Source organism: Acinonyx jubatus, chromosome A1, assembly GCF_027475565.1.
Source record: "Acinonyx jubatus isolate Ajub_Pintada_27869175 chromosome A1, VMU_Ajub_asm_v1.0, whole genome shotgun sequence".
In the NCBI taxonomy this organism is placed as follows: domain Eukaryota; kingdom Metazoa; phylum Chordata; class Mammalia; order Carnivora; family Felidae; genus Acinonyx; species Acinonyx jubatus.
Genome location: NC_069380.1, coordinates 223,316,804 through 223,339,148, shown reverse-complemented (window position 1 = coordinate 223,339,148; position 22,345 = coordinate 223,316,804). Strand labels below are relative to the sequence as shown.

Genomic DNA, 22,345 nt, shown 5'->3' with positions numbered 1-22,345 from the left:
CTTACCAAAAATATTGTTGAGTTCAAATGTTTTATGCTACTGGGAGATTCTGTAGTCATTGTTTTTACCTTGGACTTCTGAAAACTGTCTTTTGTTCCAGGCTTAGACAAACTGTTCTATCCCTTACCATCCTGGGTTTAGGCTGATTTGAGCACATTCTCAAAAGGGTCATTTTTCTCGCTCCCTAAAGGATGCAAGAAATTGGAGAGGTCAAAATCTTTGCTGTGGAGGTCCTTGAATGGGACTGTGGTACAGAAAGGAGTTGGGCTAGGAATATTTGCTTTAGAATCTAGTCAAATGCAAAAACTCCTCCCTTCCTAGACCCCACTGGGCACTCAAGCACAGTAATAATGTGTGGTAAATGATCCAACGAAAGAATGAATCGTCACTTTCTTTTCTGCCTATAAATCTGTAATCCTAGAATTTGCAGCAGCCCAACCTACTGCATTTTCGTACCCAGTGGCTATCCCTGTGTACTGCTTGCCATCCATTCTCTATATATTCCTGTTGACATCAGTGCTGTGTATTTTTCATTTGATTTCAGTCTTTTGTGCATAACCACCTTCCCAATATCATTGAGAGACACAGGCCACAAAATACACATCTCATGACGAAAATACATGCTCACTTCCTTAAATTCTCACATTCTGCTTTCATGACACTTTCATATGTGTGTCTCTGTCTTTCTTACAGAGTCTTACATATTCATAATTGGTAACCTCTTCTCTAATTCTTATATTTTCAATTAACCAGGGGTGCCTGGGTGGCTCAGTCGCTTAAGCCTCTGACCCTTGATTTTGGCTCAGGTCAGGATCTCATAGTTTGTGAGTTTGAGCCCCACATCAGGCTCTATGCCGACAGTGTGGAGCCTACTTGGGATTTTCTCTCCCTCCCTATCTCTCTATTCTTCCCCCACTTGTGTCCTCTAAATGAATAAATAAATAAATAAATAAATAAATAAACACTTAAAAAAATGTAATTAACCAGACATGTCTTTTTTGCAGACTTTATACTTTTTCCTCTTATACCTTTGGCTGTCTGTCCACCCCTCCATGCAACCATCCATCCTACCACAAAGTAACTCATTGAGTCTACATTTAACAGATTTCATTATCAGTGTATATGTTTATTTTTGAAAAAAATTTTCCTCAAAAAATGTCTGCAGGGAAAAGAGTAGTGTTGGTAAATTTCAAAAGCCATCTGCTCTGGAGAAGGTTGGGAAGATGGCAGGGTAAGAGGAGCCTACGCTCACCTTGTCCCACAGATACAAATAGGTAACACTCACATCGGTGTAAATGACCCAGGAAATGACCCGAAGACTGGCAGAACAAACTCCATAACTGAAGGTAGAGAAGAGGCCATATTGAACAGAGTAGGAAGCGCAGAGATGCATTTGGAGATGCTGTGGGGAATAAAGGGACTGCAGCCACCCAGTGGGGGAAGGGATCCATGGGTACAGAGCAGGGAGAGAAACAGGCTGTCACACGAGGGAGCCCACATGGGTAAGACAAATCCCCATAACATTTGGCTTTGAAAACAACAGGAGCTGGATTTTATGAGTTTTTACAACCAGCAGGACTTAATGCCTAGAATTTTTCAAATCTGTGGGTTCAATTCTGGGAGAGCCTGGAAGGTGAGAAGAAGCTGAGTCCCCGTTCTTAAAGAAACAGCATGACAGACAGCCCACAAAGCTACAAGGCAGAAGCAGCAGTTTGCAGAATGCCTGGAACATACAGGAAGGAGAATAGTTTACTCATTTTGGAGCATGTCCAGGAGGCGCAGGGTTCACTGAGGGACTTCTCCAGAAACAAAGGAGCTGGCAGGTGCCACTTCCCTCCACTGCCCGTGCAGCATAAACACATGGCCACCTGTGAGAAGCATCGTGGCTCTGAAATTCACTACCCTACTTGTTCACACCAAACCCCACCATGCTTCCTTGGAGCCACCATTTCCAGTATCACTTGCCTCAGTCCTGGAACTGTGGGCCCCCTCTCCCAGAAGACTGGCGTGAACTTTGCCAACACTGCATCTCCCAGCTGGCATGACTTGCAGAGCCCGAGTCCCAGCAGTGGCAGCAGCAGGTTTCTTTCACTAGCTGACTGACATACATCTTTCTAAAACTGTGTGCCCCACCCTGGGCAGGGAGCCAACCCTATCTACAGCAGGAAAAGAGAGCATTTGCAGACTACTGGAGCAAAGGAAAAAGCAGCCAGGATACAACAGCAGGGCACCCACAGCACACATAGGAAGCACCCTGAAACACCAGGTTCTGGTGAGCAGAGAACATTGCAGGGCACTGAAGGATCTCTTCTTCAGAAGACCACTACTCCCAGCAGGAGATGTAGCTGACTGTCCTAACACAGAGGAACAGACACAGAGAGTTAGACAAAAGCAAGAGACCTAAGTGAAACAGAGATAAGTAATATGCCTGATAGAGAAGTTAAAGTAATGATTATAAAGATAGTCACTGGACTTGAGAAAAGAGTGGAGGACATCAGTGAGATCCTTAATAAAGAGATAAGAAAGAACCAATCAGAGATGAAGAACACTATAATGAAATGAAAAATATACTTGATGGAATAAAGAGCAGGCCAGAAGAAGAGGAATGAATTGGTGACCTGGAAAACAGAGTAATGGAAAGTAATCAAGCTGAGCAAGTGAGAGAAAAAATATATCTACAAAATGAAAATAGAGGTAGGGAACTCAGCGAATCCCATCAAGCGTAACATACACATTATAAGACAAAAGAAGATAAAAAAGAGAAAAGGGGGCAGAAAATTTATTTGAAGAAATAATAGCTGAAAACTTCTTTAACCTGGGAAAGGAAACAGATATCCAGATCCAGGAGCACAGAAATCCCCTAACAAAATCAACTCAAGGATGTCCACCTTAAGACATAGATAATTAAAATGGCAAAAATTATTGATAGAGAATTTTTTTTAATTTTTTTATTTATTTTTTATTTTTTTTTTCAACGTTTATTTATTCTTTTGGGGACAGAGAGAGACAGAGCATGAACGGGGGAGGGGCAGAGAGAGAGGGAGACACAGAATCGGAAACAGGCTCCAGGCTCCGAGCCGTCAGCCCAGAGCCTGACGCGGGGCTCGAACTCACGGACCACGAGATCGTGACCTGGCTGAAGTCGGACGCTTAACCGACTGCGCCACCCAGGCGCCCCTGATAGAGAATTTTAAAAGCAGGAAGAGAAAAGAAGATGGTTATATACAAGGGAAACTCCATAAGGCTATCAATGGATTTTTCATGAGAAACTTTGCAAGCCAGAAGGGAGTAGCATGACATATAGAAAGTGCTAAAAAGAAAAAAAAAATCTGCAGCCGAGAATACTGTATCCAGCAAGGCTCATTCAGAACAGAAGGAAAGATAACATTTCTCAGAGAAGTAAAAGCTAAAGGAGTTCATGACCACTAAACCAACTCTAAAAAAAAGAAGGAAGGAAGGAAGGAAAGAAAGAAAGAAAGAAAGAAAGAAAGAAAGAAAGAAAGAGAAAGAAAAAAGGGTAAAGGAGACTCTGAATGAAAAGGAAAGACCATAAGTAAGAGTTATAAAAGTGGGACACACAAAAACAGTAAAACAAAGTATATCTGTAAAAATCAGTCAAGAGATTCCCAAAATAAAACGATGTAAAATATAACACCATATACCTAAAATGTTGGGGGTGAGTAAAGAATGGGTTCAAACCTGAGTGACCATCAACTTAATACGGACTGCTATAGGCAGAAGATGTTATAGACAAACCTAATGCTAACCACAAATCAAAAATCAGTAATAGATATGCAAAAAAGAAAGATAAAGGAATCCAAGCACATCACTATAGAAAGCTAGCAAGCCATGAAAGAGAGCAAGAGAAGAACCAGGGAAATACAAGAACAACCACAAACAAGTACCAAAATGGCAATAAATACATATCTATCGAAAATTGCTTTGAATGTAAGCAGACTAAATGCTCCAATCAAAAGACATAGGGTGTCAGAATGGATTTAAAAAAACAAGAACCATCTATATGCTGCCAACAAGAGACTCATTTCACGCCTAAAGACACATGCAGATTGAGAGTGAGGGGATGGGGAAATGTTTATCACGGCAAATCAATGTGAAGAGAAAGAGGGAGTATCAATACTTATATGGGACAAAATAGACTTTATTTTTTTTTAATGTTTTATTTATTTTTGAGACAGAGCGAGACAGTGCATGAACGGGGGAGGGTCAGAGAGAGAGGGAGACACAGAATCTGAAGCAGGCTCCAGGCTCTGAGCTGTCAGCACAGAGCCCATCGCAGGCTCGAACTCACAGGCCGCGAGATCATGACCTGAGCCGAGGTCGGACGCTTAACCGACTGAGCCACCCAGGCGCCCCAATGGGACAAAATAGACTTTAAACAAAGGCTGTGACAAGAGACAAAGAAGGGCACTGTAATAATAAAGGAGGTAATATAACAAAGAGATATAACAATGACTTTGATAAGGGCACTAATCCCATTTGTGAGGGTTCTACTCTCGGGACCCGATCACTTCCGAAAGGCCCCACCTCCTCATGCCTTCACCTCGGTGGTTAGGATTTTGACATATGAACTTGAGAGGGCTACCAACATTTAGACCGTAGCATGACTCATTATTCTTTATTATTTATTTAATTCTCAAGTGTTATTTATTCAATGATGACAAATTATATCCTTTCAAAAAGTCTCTGAAGGTTCTTGATCTGAGTAAGTAGGAAATAACCAGAGAATGCTGGTGCACATTCTGGCAAAAGAGACACCCAGCTGCCCTGGTGGAAATCCCCCAGACCCCCTCCACTTGTCTCCTCACGTGGGTAAGCAGTGCCACGCGATCATGAATTACTGCTACCCTGCTGTGGAGCTCTAGAAAAGGCAGGACGGAGAGCTAGTGCCTGCCCCTGAGTCCCCTCCAGGGCAGAATGTTCCTCACAGACGTGTGAGGCTGCCCTCCGTTTCTGAGTGTGAATTCTGGAACGTTCGGGTATGGTTGTTGGCAAAGAAAAACCTGAATGCGTCACCAAAGGCGCAGCCGTGCTGGTCAGTCTGGATGCATTCCCATTCTCTCCCTCAGTGCGGGGAGGGGGGGGGGGGTGTGAACGCGAAGAAAAGTGAATTGGTGAAAGATGCAGGTTTAGGAAGCTGCCCCGACCCCCACTATGAGTATGTTCATCCCGCAGGGGGCCCAACTCACGATGTGCAGGTCTCTGCAGAGTACTGCTTCTCTTTCAAGGTGAATAGAATGTAGGCAGGTAGGAGAGAGATGTCAGAGCCCTCGTAGCCACTAAACGTCCGAGCTGAAAGCCTGAGATTGACCTCCCCTCCTGGCCCTAAATAAGCTGTTCACCTGCCTAAGGAAAAGGCTGGCTTTGGAGGCAATTCTCAGAGTTCACCTAATGACGAAGGTTAGTACCGCAGTAGCTTGGATGGCAGTTTGGAAATCCCTAATTGGTTTCCATGCAAACTTTTCCTTACGGATTTACTGTTTATTTTACCTGATTACGAAAGAGAGAGGTACCTACTTCCTTTCTTATGAACGATTTAAAATGCAGTAGGTATACCACCTGGGAGACAGAAGCACATGCCAAGCTAGAAACCGTTGTTTTCTGAACATCTAAGTATTTCCTCTCAATTCAGAACATTCATATGCAGCTACCGTGTACCATAAACCATGTCAGGTGCTTCCAGGACACAAGTAAGAAAAGGATTCAGTCATTGTCTCAAAGGAGCTTTTAGTGTAATGAAGGCATATCTGTCATCTGCTGCCACAGTAATGCTGTGTAACAAGTCGCCCCAAGCTCAGTGGGTTAGCTTACACATCTCTGGTTCACCTGGGCATCGGCTGCCCCCAGCTGGGTTTGGTTGAGCGTGGCTCTAAGCTGCAGGTTTCAGCCAGTTCTGTCCTCTCCATGGTCCTCTCCCCACCGTAAGGTCAGTGGACTAGCCAGGCATGTTCACATCTCCTCATATTCACTGGCCAAAGCAAGTCACGTGGCCAAGTCCAGCATCACTGGATGGAGCAAATATACTGCACCTAGAAGGAATGGCAGAGTCACCTGGCAAAAATGTGTGGCTGTAGAGAGAGGTGCAACATTGAGAAAAATAATACAGTCAAGCACATCAGGGAAAGATAAACTCACAACTGCCTAATAACCAAGGATGGAGATGTGAATAGGAAGGGGATTAATTATTTCTCAAAGACATTAGGAAAATATTTTTAGAGGAGGTAGCATTCGTTCTTAGTATTGCAAGAGGCAGACAAGGGGAGAGGAAGTAGGCAGTCATTCAGAGATGCTCCACGAGCAAAGTCATGGGCACGTGTAGGACGTTTTCAGTGTCAGGTTATAAAGAAATAAATTGAAAGAACACATGATAGCAGTAGAAAAAGGATACCAGTAGGAAAACTACAGACCCTCAGTGAAGATTCTCGTGTCAGAAGTTCCTGTGTCCTCTGTTATTATTGGAAGTTCTTTGAAAAAAAACAAGTGTTTGAAAATTCCCAAGTATGAAATGTGGAAAAGCACACAAGAACAGAATTTTTGTTTAAGTCTTTGGAACTGGAATTAGAGCTAGAAATACCTTAGAATTCATCTGGCCCATATCATTTATTCTACAGAATAAGAAACTCATGCTTTGGGGATGAATATACTCTGCGTGTGTGTGTGTGTGTGATCGCGCGTGCGTGTGTGAAATATATAGACATTAGAGAGACAGAATAAATGTCATCCTAAATACATCTGTCCAGCTATCTATGTAAATTGTATGATAAATAAATATATTTATATAGAAACTAAATTATTTCATATAGATATAGCTATCAAGGTGGGGATATGAAATGAGCAGCCTTCTTGAATTGGTATTCTAAAGAACTCTTCATCCCTCAAAAGCTTAAAAACCACTCTTATCCTCATTAAGTGATCTTTTCTGGTGTCAGGGAGCAATACGAATCACATCATTGGAATGCCGAAGACAGTTGTTAATAAGGAAAAACATATATTGCCACAGGTAGTCAAGGCCTGGAAATACCATCTGAAATGGCCGGTCTAATGGAGGAAGTGGGTGGATCCTCAGACCCCTGGCAGAGTTTGGGGTGCCATTATCAAAAGATGGGGGCCTGGACACTGGGGGACGGGCCAGAGCGAAGACAGCAGTGTTCTCTGTATCTCTTTCTCTTCGGAAACTCGTTCCCGTGTCTGTAAACGGAACATCATTATCCGCCTGACCAAAATGTGATTAGAAAAAGGAAAAGAGTTTGTGTTCATAATATGTGAGGTTTCTTCCCAGAATAGAAATAATGAAACTTTGAAGGTGTGCCCTTGAGATAACCGCCAGGAACGTAGATCAGAAGTCAGCGAGCCGTGGCCCTCGGGACGAGCCCGGCTGGTCTGTTTCGATAGAACAAGTGTCATTGAAGCGGCCGTTTGTTTACGGACGGTTTGTGGCGGCCTTGGCACCACGGTGGCGCGGCTGACTGATGGCAGCAGAGACAGTTCCCGTGTGGCCTGCAGTGCCCATACCTGGTCCTTCCCGGAAAAGGTTGCCCGCCCCTCCTGGAGATGATGGAGGATTAGCCTTTGCCTGGAACGGGTGAAACGTGCCGGCGCTGCTGCTTCCGGTGATGGATGCAGCGGGGGGGATGGTTGCCCAGGAAGGGTTACCGGTGGAATGCGCGTGACGGCGGCGTCGGCCTCCTTCCCGGGGCTCCGCGGCCGCCACCCTTAACCCTTTGCTCTCTGTCCTTTGCCAGACTCCGACCTGAGCATGCGCACCCTGAGCACGCCCAGCCCGGCCCTGATATGTCCACCGACCCTGCCCGGATTTCAGAATGGAAGGGGCTCGTCCACCTCCTCGTCGTCCATCACCGGGGAGACGGTGGCCATGGTCCACTCCCCGCCCCCGACCCGCCTCACCCACCCGCTCATCCGGCTCGCCTCCCGACCCCAGAAGGAGCAGGCCAGCATCGAGCGCCTCCCGGACCAGTCCATGGTGCACATCTTCTCCTTCCTGCCCACCAACCAGCTGTGCCGCTGCGCGCGCGTGTGCCGCCGCTGGTACAACCTGGCCTGGGACCCGCGGCTCTGGAGGACTATCCGCCTGACGGGCGAGACCATCAACGTGGACCGCGCCCTCAAGGTGCTGACCCGCAGACTCTGCCAGGACACACCCAACGTCTGTCTCATGCTGGAAACCGTAACTGTCAGTGGCTGCAGGCGGCTCACGGACCGAGGGCTTTACACGATCGCCCAGTGCTGCCCGGAACTGCGGCGCCTGGAGGTCTCGGGCTGTTACAACATCTCCAACGAGGCGGTCTTCGACGTGGTGTCCCTGTGCCCCAACCTGGAGCACCTGGATGTGTCAGGTAAACGGCAGCTGACCTCCCGTCGGGGGGGCCCTCCGGTGCACCGTCCCGAAGCGGGAGAGGGACACCGCTGCCTGGAGGAGGTCCCCTCCCTGATAGCCAGTAGGGACGGAGGGTGGGCAGCAGGGAGGCTGACTCTTCCGGAGAAACCGTCTCTATGCAATCAGGACCCCAGGAGGCCAGAGGTCTCCCTTTCATCAAACAATGCCAACTTCTTCTTTTTTTTTTTTTTTTTAAGTTTTTAATGTTTATTTATTTGAGAGAAAGAGAGAGAGAGGAGAGCGTGAGCAGGGGAGGGTCAGAGAGAGGGAGACACAGAATCTGATGCAGGCTCCAGGCTCCGAGCTGTCAGCACGGAGCCCGACGCGGGGCTCGAACCCACGAACTACGAGATCATGAACTGAGCTAAAAGTCGGACGCTTCACCGACTGAGCCACCCAGGCGCCCCAGACAATGCCAACTTCTTAAAGGCACTAGTGTCACCGTTTTGTCTGGCCGTTAAGTTAGTCTGACTTTTAAATAACACCCTTCCTCCCCATGGCTGTCACTTAATGTCAGAGCAACCACAGAAATGGGAACCAAGTAACTAACTCAGACACAGGCAGTTTAGACACCACCCTGAGCCCAAAAGCTGTGTCTGAGCTGACTCTGTGCTCTGGGCTGTGCTCAGAATTGCCTGCCATCTTGCAGACACTGGGGAAAATCCATCCTGTCCAAGTGTCTCCTTATATTTCACCTCCACTCTCCTCACCCTTGGGTTGATTTTGTATATATATATTTTTTAAGCAGCATTCTCAATTACGTAGTGCAAGAATCAGGCCCATCGAGGGAAGCCTTTAGATCTTTTTAAAATTGAAGGAAATCCCAGCATGGTTGCTTTGCTCGAAAACCTCTCTCTGGCAGGAAGAATTAAAACCCAGACTCACACTTTGGTGCCAGACGAGGATCCAGCCGACTGACAGCCTTTATCTCCTTCACTGCCCAGTCAAAAGGCCAACATTTGAGAGGCTGAAATGTGTAAGATGCATCAGGGAGTTAAAGAAATGAACAGCCTGAGCCACCACCTCAGGGATGGTTGGGGAGGGGTCAAGCAGTAAAAACCACGGTGACAGGCAAATAAACAGAACTTGGGATTTACAAGCATCTGAGGGAAATGAGACCCTCCAACAAAATCTGAAGGAAAAGTCCACTCTCTGAGCTTGCTCTCTCTTTCAAAAGCCGACATCTGAAAATATTTCAGATGACAGTCAATTATTTTTCGCAGATTCTTTCCCTTGCTGGAAAGCAACTCGTTTCTCCCCTCCTTCAGCTGGCTTCAGGACAAAACCATAGTAACCGTACGTTCAGTTAGTCATGAGCAGCTGCGGGCATAAAGAGGCAGGAAACAAAGAGGTTTTCTTACATTTTTCCTCCAAGGAATTCTGGAACGCATTGTGATGTGATGGAGACTGGTTTCAAAACTCTGTGATTTGGGACAGTTCACAGCTTTCTCTCGATGTGTTTCCTCTTCAGTTAAAAGGAAAAAAAGTGAGGAATTGGCTTCTTTAACATGCTAAGATTCTGAACATTCTGAGCCTGGTTTTCAGAACCTCGTTTCCTTTTCTTTTCGAAAATCAGATTAGAGAAGGCCTTGTTTTTGGAATCCCCATCTTTGTTAAAGGAGTTCCCACGCACCCTTCATCCAGGCTGCAAATTGTGCCCTCTCTTTTGGAGTCCTTTGGAAATTCAGAAATATGGAAACTACTTTGGGAATGGAAATTCCTGGGCTTCTAACTGAGTGAGTGGACCCTGCTTCGCCCTTTTGACTAACCATTACGTAAGCCATGATGCCCTCCTTCTGTATCACCCTAATTTGCAGAGCCTAATATATTTGTGGCTTTCTCACATGCCCTCTCTGTGACCCCCTGTGATCTATGTGGCGATTGTATACACAAGGGAATCTCTAACTCACCAAGTTAAGAGCACAGAATTCCAGCTGGGGCGGGGGGGGGGGGGGGGAGGTGTCCAAATGGTGCCCTCCAGTTTTGAGGGAATCTGGCAACATTATGTTGATACTGGGAGAAGCCAGAGGGCTGCCAGAGGTAATTTCCCTATGCCTTGTTCCCTTTGGTTTTCAAGTTGACCTTCTCGTTGGCAGTAAACTTGACTTTGCAAGATTCATCCCTGATCTAGAGCTTAATTCCCCAAGAGGATGTGAGACTGCCTTCCTTGAACCTAGTGTGCCCACTTTAAAAGCTATCTTTTCAAGTCATTGAAACTGACTACAACTAGCTGTAGGGTTTTGTCATGATCACATATTACCTTGTATTAATATTTAGTCTGGGTTCTTCAGAGAAACAGAATGTGTGTGTGTGTCTGTGTGTGTGTGTGTGTGCACGCGCGCGCGCAAAGAGATCTATCTGCCATCTGCAAGCTGGAAACCCAGGAGGACTGGGAATGCAGTTCAGTCCAAGTCCACAAGCCTGAGAACCAGGACTGCTGATGGTATAAGTCTCAGCTCGAAAGCAGGAGAAGACCCATGTGTCAGTTCAAACAGCGAAAGCAGAGAAAGAATTCTCCATTCCTCCGCCTGTTCAGGCCCTCAACAGATTGCATGATGCCCATCCACACTGGGGAGACTGCCTTACTGAGTCCACTGATTCAGATGTTAATGTTACCCAGAAACGGCTTCACGGGTACCCCCAGAAACGTTTAGCCACGTGTCTCGGCACCTTGTCATCTACTCACGTTGACACATAAAATTAACTGTCACCATTAATAATATCTTTGAACATCAATGGAATGTGGTAAAGCCAGGCAGTTTTCAAAGTGTAAAACCGCGTAATTCTTGCAGATGAAATTGCTTCAAAGGGTCCTCTTCCAACTGGAGACCTGGGAGTCCTCCTTGCTTTTCTTTTCCTGATCTTACACACAGAACCAGTAGAATCCTGTGCAGGTGCTTCTACTTGCCCAGTACCTTGATTCTCTCCCCTCTCCTCTACCTGCTGCCACGATGCATGATTCACTAGCCATTCTCCTTACGTTCATCTCAACCCCATCAACCGACCCTCTGTACAACCAACCTCCAGAGGCACTTTTTTTCAAACAGCAAGTCAAACCATACATTTTCCTGCATAAAATTTCCAGTTGCTCCCCATAACCTCCAGGAAGAATTCGAGTTCTGCAGCAAAGCGTAGACGGCCCTTCATGAGCTGCCCTAGGTTCACATGTCACTTTTTCCACTCAGTGCTCCCCTCTATGGAGCCATTGGCTCTCTACACGTGTGTATGTTTCTCCAAACACATCACATCTGTGCACACTGGGGCGTGTGGACACCTCTCTGGCTTACATGCTGTTCCCTCATCTGTCCCTCCCCAACAGCCCTCTTAACAGCCTTCTCATTGGCCAAGCTCTAATCCAAGTATCCCGTAAGGAAAGCCTTCCCTGCCTGACCCCCAGCAAGTTAAGTTTCCTCCCAGCTCTTTGCCTTTTGAGTACAGGCAGGTAAAGCATCACTGGGTTTTGCAATTGAGTATTTGCATATTCCCAGATTCCTTTCTCTCAATTCATTATAAGCTTTATGAGGGCAAAAATGAGGCATGTTCTGTCTTTGCACTTGAGGATACCACAGTTATGTGAACTTATGTGTGTCAAAGTCTTCAGTGGTCATCTTGACTTCTAAAAGGTTCAGACAAAATTGCCATTGGTTAATACTCTAAACACGCATTTAGGAAGCTACCGTGGCTAAAACTTCTTTATCAGTAGAAGTGGTTTGGTTGGGAAATTAATAAATATCAATGGTTAACATAAATATTAAATATTTAAGTATCAAATAAACATGTATGCTCTGCTCCAAACCGTGTAGCAGGCATGCACTAAGTCATGACTGTTGTCATTATTTTTGGATTGTCATTGTTATAAACATGCTTGGAAGTCAGTACTTGGTCTATGTTGACTTCACCATCTTATATCCCAGAGAAGGTAGAGGTATTACCCCAATAACGAGAGGAAGTGTTAACGAAGATTATATTTGTGAAAGGAGAACCAAATCTGGAACTAACGCCAGATCTGGAATAAATCTGGAAGAAACGCCAGAGATCTGTTCAACCTATATTGTTCATTTCCCACTGAGTACTATCCATACTCCTAACCCTGAGTATTAGGGCAGGCCCCATAATCTGATCCCAGTGGACCATTCCTATCTTAGTTCCCATCAAATCGTTTCAGAAACCCTGCATTCCACCCTGTGGAAACTCGTCACAACCCCTCTGCCCCCCTGCTTTCTTGTCTCTCATATTTGCTTGTGCTGTTACTTACTACCTGAGCTCCATATTATGTAACCAAAGTGCTCCCCTCGGTCAAGAATCCCCTTATAGATAATCACCGCTTCCAAGACTCCTGAGTCCTCGGTATCTAAATGTTCACTTCGTGCCGACACATGTACAGTAAATCTCTCATGCGGTTCATCAGTTGCCCACCATATCCTCGTCATTTCTTACCTCCTCTCCTATAACCGAAGCCCTGGATCAGGAAACGTTCCCTAGTCTGGCTGTACAAGTCCCATAATATTACTGAGTGTGAGATACCTCATCTTTAAAAAAAATAAAGGTTAATTGGGAGGATTTCTACGGTGGTCTGCACCTCTGTAATGTATGAATGCATGAACTAACCACAGATACTACCTACTCAGCCATGGACCAATTTATTTTCTTCTCAAGCCAAACCTAACAAGCCTGTAGCAATTAAGACCGAAGCTTAAATTTAAAATTACTGCTCTAAAACAATGCAAGCATATCAAAGTAGTGTCTTCCACCAAAACTGAGCTTAACCAGTATTTCATTAAATTGGGGACTCAGTTTCAAACACAAGGCATATATTTCCCTGAATCAAACATACTGTCCTTCCTGGAGTGCATCGGATTTTACTAGATATTTAAGATAAATAAATAAATAAATAAATAAGAAACCAGAACTAAGAGTTTAGGAACAAAGGTTGTCGTATGATCTTGAAACCCAAAGTGCCTTCACAGGCATCACAGATGGGAAAACCACTACTGTGGACATAGAAATTCCATAGAAACAGGATTACAGTTGCTCTAACAAAAAAAGAAACTCAAAACAAAGGACGATTTCAAAGCCGAAGTTGAAACTGAAAGGAACAACTTTCAAAGCAGAAGCTGAACCACCTTCTGCAAAACCACAGAGGCTATTGGAGCAGAGTGGACGGCCTCTGACGAGTCACAGCTTTGTTCTCCAGCATTGGACTGTATGCTTTACTCCTTCCTGAAATTCTTTGACTTGGTAGCACTTGGCTTTTGAACCTCATTACTCCCAGGGCCTGAATTTTATAAGAGTTTCCTGGGCAGCCTGCCAAGACGTGGGAGGAAAGTCCCCATTAGCACTATTATGTCACCACTTGGGAGCTTGGGTATTGCTTGAGCAGCCAGAGCACGGAGGTGCCTGAGGTGAAGCACCTGGCTTTGGAATTGCCAGAAGGATTCAGGATGAGCACAGAGAAAATGAAAAATATATATACACGTTATGTAGTGGGATGAAGTATCTATCCATACACATTGATTTATGTTATATATTGATGGCACACATTTATATTTATATACTAAGACTATACTGTAATATTACATATACATATATATATTACAGCATACTTTCATATATGTAAAATATGTATATTACAGTATAGTTTTAGTATATAAATATAAATGGTGTGCCATCAATATATAACATAAATCAATGTGTATGGATAGATACTTCATCCCACTACATAAAGTGTGTGTGTGTGTGTATATATATATATATATACATACATAAAGTGTATAATACATATGTATACATATGTAAAATATGTATATTACTGTATGTTTTTATATATAGTATATTTGTATATATAGTATATTATATATATTTATATATTAATATATAGTGAACTGAAATATATATTGAAATTCGTATTTCATGTATGATTATATATAGTATATGATGTATACAATGTATAATTTATACACATATTCTTAGGGTAAGAATAGCTAGATTTAGGGAGATAGCTAAAGACATCTTCCAATCGTGTGAGGAAGGACAGAGTATTAAAGGGCTTTCTAGATCTAAAAAAAAAAACAAAACACAAAAGTCTTCCTAAGCATTAATTTCCTTATCAGTAAAATGGATTAGGAATCAGGTAAGAAAATGTTCATAAAAGCATTCTGGAAACTTCATAATTTAATACAAATAAAAGGCATTATAATTCATTGTAAAATAGACATAGACACCTGTTTTGCAGTATAAATATACATCAGCCATGGTCAAAGTCCTGAGGACATTTAAATGTTTGAATTTAAATTATCCTATCTAAGTGGGGCAGAAGTAACTCTAGACCAAGGTCCACAAGTATTTCCTAGACACTTATATAGGCTTCAGGGGCCGAGAGGTAAAGTCATGTATTTTGTGCATACTTAACTACAGAGAGAAAACTCCTCATCCCACCCCCCCCCCCGTTTGATGGGGGTGGGCCTCCCGTGTGCTGGGCATGCTTTATCCCTAATTTCCATCTGCTAGAGACATTTCTGATATGAAAGCACTGGCCTGAGGGGAAAGGTCTGCCTAGCGTGTGGGAAGAAGAAGGAAGTGTTATGGACTGAATGCCTGTCTCCCCCAAATCCATGTTGAAACCTTAGCCCTTGGTGTGATGGTATTAAGAGGTGGGGCCTTTCGGAAGTAATTAGGTTTACGTGAGGTCATGAGGGAAGAGCCCCTATGACAGGATCAGAGAACTTGCTCTTCTCTCTACAGTGTGAGGATACAGCAAGAATGCAGCTGTCTACAAGAGGGTTCTCATCAGGAATCAGGAACTGCATTGGAGGGCACCTTGATCTTAGACTTCCCAGCCTCCAAACTGTGAGAAATAAATATTTGTTGTCTACAAACAAAAAAAAATAAGTTGTCCTCTCTGATCTTCCTATAGAAGGTTCTATTCACTCCATAATTCACTCATTCATTCATTCAACAGATACTTAGTGAACAGCAGCTATGAACCAGGGATGAGGGGTACAGCAGTGAACAGCCCAGAATCCCTTTCCTCAGGAACTTATATTGCAGAGTGAGGACAGCAAATACATAAATGAACAAATAAATGCATTGTGCCACAAAGTGATGAAAAGTGTTGAAAATAAGTGGGAGTCAAGCCGGGGGTACCACTTGATACAGGGTGATTGGGGAAGAGTTGGCCAATAAGTTGGACATTTGCTCAGAGACCCAAGAGAGTGGGGATGGCCCACGGGGCAACCGGGGAAGCACGGTACAATGCATAGACATTGAGGCCCGAAGGCACCTGAGGGTGTCTGGGAACCAGCAAGGAGGCCAGTGGAGTCAGAGGAGTGGGGAAAGAGATGACGTCAGAGAGCACAGCGGTACCGGTCCTCAGAGGCCCCCTCAGACTTGAGGTTTCACACCTGGAGTGCCATGGGTGGTATCCAGAGGCTTTGAGAAAAGTGACATGATTCCAGTTCTGGTTTTCAGGAGAGCGGCTCTGAGGATAAAGTTGGGAGTAAGGGACAGGGCAGGGATACTGGTTGAGTCGCTAGAGCAATAATCCAGGTGATATAGTTGTTCTTGGACCAAAGAGGGTTGAATTGAGTCTCCAGGTGGCCACCTTATCTCAGATTAATAATTATGTGTATATTTCCCTGGAGTTTCCAAGTACCTCTGTACCCATCATCTCACTGAATTCTCAATATATCCCTACAGTAGAGGCACACCAGCTACTCATGCTCGCTGCATAGAGGAGAACCTTGAGACACAGAAGTTAGGCGTCCTGCCTGGGGCCTTAAAAAGGTAGACCTGAACCAGCTGTGCCTCCCAAGCCAGCGCTCTTTCTGCCAACCCTAGACCATGGCCAACCCTTCTTGCATTACCTTACCTCTTTGACCACAGAGCTACCAGACCACTGCAGGGTGAGAATCGGCCCTTAGGGAGCTTCCGGAACGTTCCTGGGCCAGGGCAAGATGTGTTACAAGCAGGGTCTCCTTTATTCTTCACAGCCACCTTTCAGGGAACGGGATCATCCCCCTTTTAAGACAAAGGAAGTGCTCCTTTTAAGCGATCACCCCTCATTTTAAGACACAGGAAGGACTGATTGGCCCAACATCCGGCAACTGGTGGTGGATGTGGAATTAATTCAAAGCGCAGTTTTCCGACTCAAAAGCCCGGGAAGCCTCTGCAACCCAGATAACCGAAGTTGTTACCCGATCAGACAAACACGCAGGACCCGTTCTTGCTTAACCTTCTCCGCGGGGGCCACAGGAGGGAAAGGGTAACGCCGGGGCCGCGCACGTTGGCGGGGCGGGGCAGCAGGACCCCACGACGGTACACCCCCCACCTTCGCGGAGGGGATCGGGGCTCCCCAGCCCACCCCCCACCCCCCGCCTCCCGCCTTCCCGGAGGTTCTCTGAGCGTGTGTTCTGTCTCTCCGTGCAGGGTGCTCCAAAGTGACCTGCATCAGCTTGACCCGGGAGGCCTCCATTAAACTGTCCCCCTTGCACGGCAAACAGATTTCCATCCGCTACCTGGACATGACGGACTGCTTCGTGCTGGAGGACGAGGGCCTGCACACGATCGCCGCGCACTGCACGCAGCTCACCCACCTGTACCTGCGCCGCTGCGTGCGCCTCACCGACGAGGGCCTGCGCTACCTGATGGTCTACTGCGCCTCCATCAAGGAGCTGAGCGTCAGCGACTGCCGCTTCGTCAGCGACTTCGGCCTGCGCGAGATCGCCAAGCTCGAGTCGCGCCTGCGGTACCTCAGCATCGCCCACTGCGGCCGCGTGACCGACGTGGGCATCCGCTACGTGGCCAAGTACTGCGGCAAGCTGCGCTACCTCAACGCCCGGGGCTGCGAGGGCCTCACGGACCACGGCGTGGAGTACCTCGCCAAGAACTGCGCCAAGCTCAAGTCCCTGGACATCGGCAAGTGCCCGCTGGTGTCCGACACGGGCCTGGAGTGCCTGGCCCTGAACTGCTTCAACCTCAAGCGGCTCAGCCTCAAGTCCTGCGAGAGCATCACGGGCCAGGGCCTGCAGATCGTGGCGGCCAACTGCTTCGACCTGCAGATGCTCAACGTCCAGGACTGCGAGGTGTCCGTGGAGGCCCTGCGCTTCGTGAAGCGCCACTGCAAGCGCTGCGTCATCGAGCACACCAACCCCGCCTTCTTCTGAGCGCGCTTGGCGCGCGCCGCACGGACCCCACGAACCCCTTTCTAGAAAGCAGCGTATGTAAGCACCGACCGCCGCTCGCTCGTAACAGCTCTTTCTTCCTGGAAGGTTCTTAGGCATCCGGCTTTTCTTTCTCCCTATGTCTGGCGGGCCCACAGGGGTCAAGGGAAGGAAGGGGGAGTGGGGGGGGGGAGACCCCGGGGGAGCGGGGGGAGGGGCACGAATTTCTGTTGACAGCGAACCGGTCGTGTGGTCGGGTCCTGCCGAGGCAGCGTCTCGTCTCCCGAAAGGCGTGCCTCGGCAAGCTGGCGGCGGAGTGTTGGAGGACGCCTCTTTTCTCTGTCTCTCCGCCCCTGGCCACCTCCCAGGCTTCTACGCGCACCCCCTGCGCCCCCACCTCCACCCCCACCCCGCCCTCGCCAGCAGCAGCCACAAATCCTCCGAATAGTGATGCTCTCCGGACCTCCTCCCCCTTAAACTGCTTCATTGGCCTAAGCCCTACCCATCAATCCCACACCCAGGCAGATTCTCGTTAAAGAATATACAAAGTGGTATATGCAAAGTGCTAACGACCCTTTTCTAAAGAATCACTTGTCCAGGCAGCACGGTGCAGGGGAGGGAGAGGGAGGGGGGGCTGCATTCTTCCCCCCAGCTCTGCCGCTAAATAGCTGTGTGACCTTGGGCAAACCACTTGACCTCTCTGGGCTTCAGCTTCCAGCACTGAATCAGAGGCCACCCCTGCCCCAGGATCCGCTCCCTTCCCATTTTAGAACTGAGAGGACAGAGATGTCAATAAACAGGAGCACCCTGGCCTGGACCGTAGGAGGCATCCACCTCTATTGGTTTTGGAAGGTGCTTTCAGGAGATTCAGAAGTGCCAGCGTGAATGCCCTATAGTTCCTTCACTCCAATCCGAATGTCACTCCACCCCTGTTTATTTTGGTGGGTGAGTCTCTTGGGCACCCTCCCTGTCCCCCTAGGTGGATCGTGTCTGTGACAAGGGCTTCCCACATGGGTGCACCCGACGCCCTCTTGTGGAGGCAGTGGGATTCCTACGCACAGCACAGCCCATATCCCCAGTCAAGGTGATCTTGCTGAGTGTTTTCAAATAGGAGGAAAGACCCTCACGATTTTTAATTAACAAGGGAGGCCCAAGAGAACGCATGTCTTCCAAGGTTTTTCCAGTCCCTCTCAGTGCACCTGTGGCCTGCATCAGGCAGGTCTGCCCGGCAGCTGGCAGAAACAGGCCTGTTGGTTCTTTGTCATTCAGATCACATTTCGACTTTTCTCATCTATTTATTTCTTTGGGCATCCAGACATCATCGCATGAAGCCTGTTGGGGTTAAGTCATAAGTGTTTAACGGTGCAGATTTGCCACCTCGGGTGCCTTCTCCCGTGGCTCTCTAAATGTTCTCTGTCCAAGAATGCACAACAGACTTTCAGGTGTTTAAATACTGTTCACTCAAAAATGTCAGGCAAATGGAAGAAGGAAGTTGATACAACTCAGGCGCCGGTCCACCAACCAGGCCCTTGGAATAGAACGTTAAAATTCTTGCCAAATAGGAACTTTAAATGGCCCTATTTGGATGGCGATCCATTTGCTAGCTTCATGCGTGTGAGATCAGGATGCCAGAAAAGTCCGCTGCTCATTTTCATGAAATTTAGTTGCCTTTGGTTAATCCACACATGACTTTTCCCAGATTATTCTCTAGCCACCACTCTCCTTCAACACTATTCAAGTACTCCGCCATTTCTTTCTCAAAGGGTCCACCTCCCCAACCCAGAACCTCTGCATCTCCAAGCCAGGTGTATGGAATTTGTTTCACATCGAGCCCACACGCAAGTCAACAGCTGCATTCCCACCGTCGGCTCACTGTGTTTCTTTGTCTTATGTTGGGAAGGAAAAGATAGAGTGACGTGGCACCTGCCTAGGGGGTTCCTCTCGTGCGTCATATGACATCACCTCCTCTCCAGTCAACATCGCCAACAACTTAGTGTGCAATCGAGACTACGTGCCACGGGGGGAAATGAATTGCTTGGCTGGGAATAGTATCCTGGAGATAGCACAGGGTTTAGAGTCATGGATGAGGTTGAAGGTAGAGTTCCCCTGCTCTGTGACTGTCTAAAATTTCAGAATTTGAGAGCCAACAGAGGATTGTCCCTACCCCTTGGCACCGGGGTCTTCCAAGTGGTATTTTCATACTCCTGGAATGAGAAGAGAGATCCAAAACGGCTCCCTGAACCAGAGAATAGGTGTCCCATTAAAAATACCTTTATCACCATCACCTGACCGCATCACCTAAACTGTCTTCCAAACAGGAGTCAAAGGTGACCTCTACATTCATTGCCCAGCACATGCTGTCTTTCCCCGTCTCTCCTTTTTCCCCGTCTTCTCTTCATCCGCTTTGCCTCCACTTGGGGTGGGAATCTGTGGCAGAGGTCACTGGGGAAACAGCTCAGCAGATTTTTAGAGACCAAGCAAAAGGCCTCACTAGGAAATCTCTCTGTTTTAAAACATTGCTTCCTTCCTGCCTCTGCGAAAATGAATGCTCATTGTTGTTTTTTTATTTCTAATGTTCAATCACTGCGTGCTGTATGACTCTAGAAAGCCTTAATTTACTACCACCAAGAAATAAAGCAATATGTTGGTAATTGGGTTAAGCCTCATTTAATACCCTGGCCAGAGGAACATGGTGTTCAGAGAGGGACATCCAAGGGTGAGCAAGCTCTCTTCTGAAGTAGAGAGCAAGTCAGGTCACTGCAGCTCTTGTCCACTTAAAGTTGCATTTTGTCATTTCCCTTGGTTCAGTGACTGTGGCTGAAAATTAGGAGGCGGGTGAAAAATCATTACCTTCACAGTTTGGTTCAGGTCTTCAATTCCTTAACCCAAACTCTTGGAGTCAGATGTATTTTGGAATTCATAATTTTTTTTTTATATTTTAGGAAGCTACCTGTGGTGTATTTTGAAATACCTCTAGCAGAGTCTAGAACAGCACCCTTAGTCAAACATTAGTCAAACATGTTAGCAATAGGTACAAATAGTCACACTGTGTAAGATTATTAGAGACTGTAAAGAGCCTTGCATCCATTCAGGTCAGATTCTGTCACCAAATTAATTTGCACCAAACACAATGAAAAAAAATCTTCTATTCCTTCAGAGATTTCCAGATTTCAGAATTGTGGATAAGTAACTGTGGACCTGAATGCGCTTCCCCTGGCCCTAATGCAAACATTGGAGTAATCTTCAAAATTATGCTATTGGTTGCTATAAATCTTTTAAAAGGTCTTAAAGCATTAAAACCACCTAGCAGGGAAATATGGCAACTTGATCTAAAAGGAAAAACTATAATTCAGTTGGAAAAAAGTGCATGCCGATTCTCTACTCACCAACACCTTTGGATCCAAGAAATCAGGGCAGAAAGCAAGTACTGAGAGATGAATGGCACACTTCAGCCTTAGCAAGTAAAAAGGTTTTAAGAGATACTGATTTTAAATGTATTTGTCCTCAGCTTTCTTCGAGTCCTATGTCAGCTGCTTAATGACGGTCACGTTAACCAATAGGACGGTTAACTACCTGGGAACATTAAGTTGAGGCAGCCCCAGGCGGTTCCTGTCCAGATCCCAGAATAAAGCTAGCAGGAAGTAAAATGCATTTGTCCTTGAGGTTCATGACTTCTGAGATTGACATTTGTTCAGAATTAGAAAAAGTCTTCAAGAAACTTGATGTCCAAGAGCGTGCGGCATGAAACCACACAGGTCGGACATTTTTAAGAGGAAAAGTAATTCGATAAAATTGCTACCCACGTCTAAGTTTTCACAGAGAAGTCACAAAAAGTAGTACATTTGTTCAAGAGCTAGCAGTCACGATTAGTTAAGAAAGACATTAGTTGGAAAAACTGCTGAATCGACAGTAGGGGAGGGGAGACAGCATATTTAGAGACCTGGTAAACACTGAAGTGAAAACGTTCATACAGACGATCTGTGAAATCAGGTGGGGTTCCCTCTTGCATGCTGTTGGTCAAGTGGTTTCTCCTCGATCCATTCACCAGACATGGTTCTTGATGTCGCAGGAAGGGAAGGCACAAGGGAAGGGGCGTGCCTGTCATCATCTGTCTGCAGTGGATGCTGATGCTACCGCTGAGACGCCCCCAAACACAGCTCTGGGTGCCCAAAGAGCAACTCAGGCACTTTCATTAATGGCCACCTGGTGGGTCGAGCTGTTCAACGTGGGCAGAGAAATACTCCCACAGACACTCAGATTGGGGGCACCCCATCCAGGATGTACCTGGCATGTGACTATTCTTCCTTTTTCTCTGAGTCCGCCAGAGAAAGTCACAGGTCCATTTTGTAGAGGCTTTCTCCCCACCTTCAAGCCACTAGATCTCCTAGGATCTGCTAAAACCACCTGGGAAGGAACATCTCCATTTGGAAGCTGGAGGTGGCCCAATCCCTGCCTGTCACCGGCACCATGTGGCATCTCCAGCAGAGCTATCCCAAGAAATACCTGCAACTAGGATGCTGGTCTTGTGAACCACCCAGGAGGGCTCCCTTTAAACTCTGAATTCTTGCTCAGGTGTTAGCAACCAGCATCATCCAGGTACCAAGGATGGCCTTGAAGATCACTTAAAAAAAACAAAAAACAAAAAAAAAAAACAAGGAGCCTTGACCTAAATATTTCCAATCTAGCCATTTCTGTACTGTGGAATGTTTCTCTTTGCAGTCACTGAGCTACCGAGTTTTACACTGATGAGATCAAGATGTCTGAACTCTGTCCT

General features: G+C 46.4%; 1 protein-coding gene across 2 annotated transcripts in view; it reads left to right on the top strand.

Moving 5' to 3' along the window:
• The window catches only part of FBXL7 (F-box and leucine rich repeat protein 7), a 391,544-nt gene extending 371,322 nt beyond the window's left edge, over window positions 1-20,222 (top strand). For both annotated transcript variants that reach the window (XM_027074459.2, XM_027074455.2), the window contains exons 3-4: window positions 7,761-8,372; window positions 16,838-20,222. In XM_027074459.2, the coding sequence (XP_026930260.1) occupies window positions 7,761-8,372; window positions 16,838-17,574 (1,349 nt within the window). In that variant the 3' untranslated portion in view covers window positions 17,575-20,222. The remainder of the gene's footprint in view (window positions 1-7,760; window positions 8,373-16,837) is intronic.
• The last annotated feature ends 2,123 nt before the right edge of the window (window positions 20,223-22,345 follow it).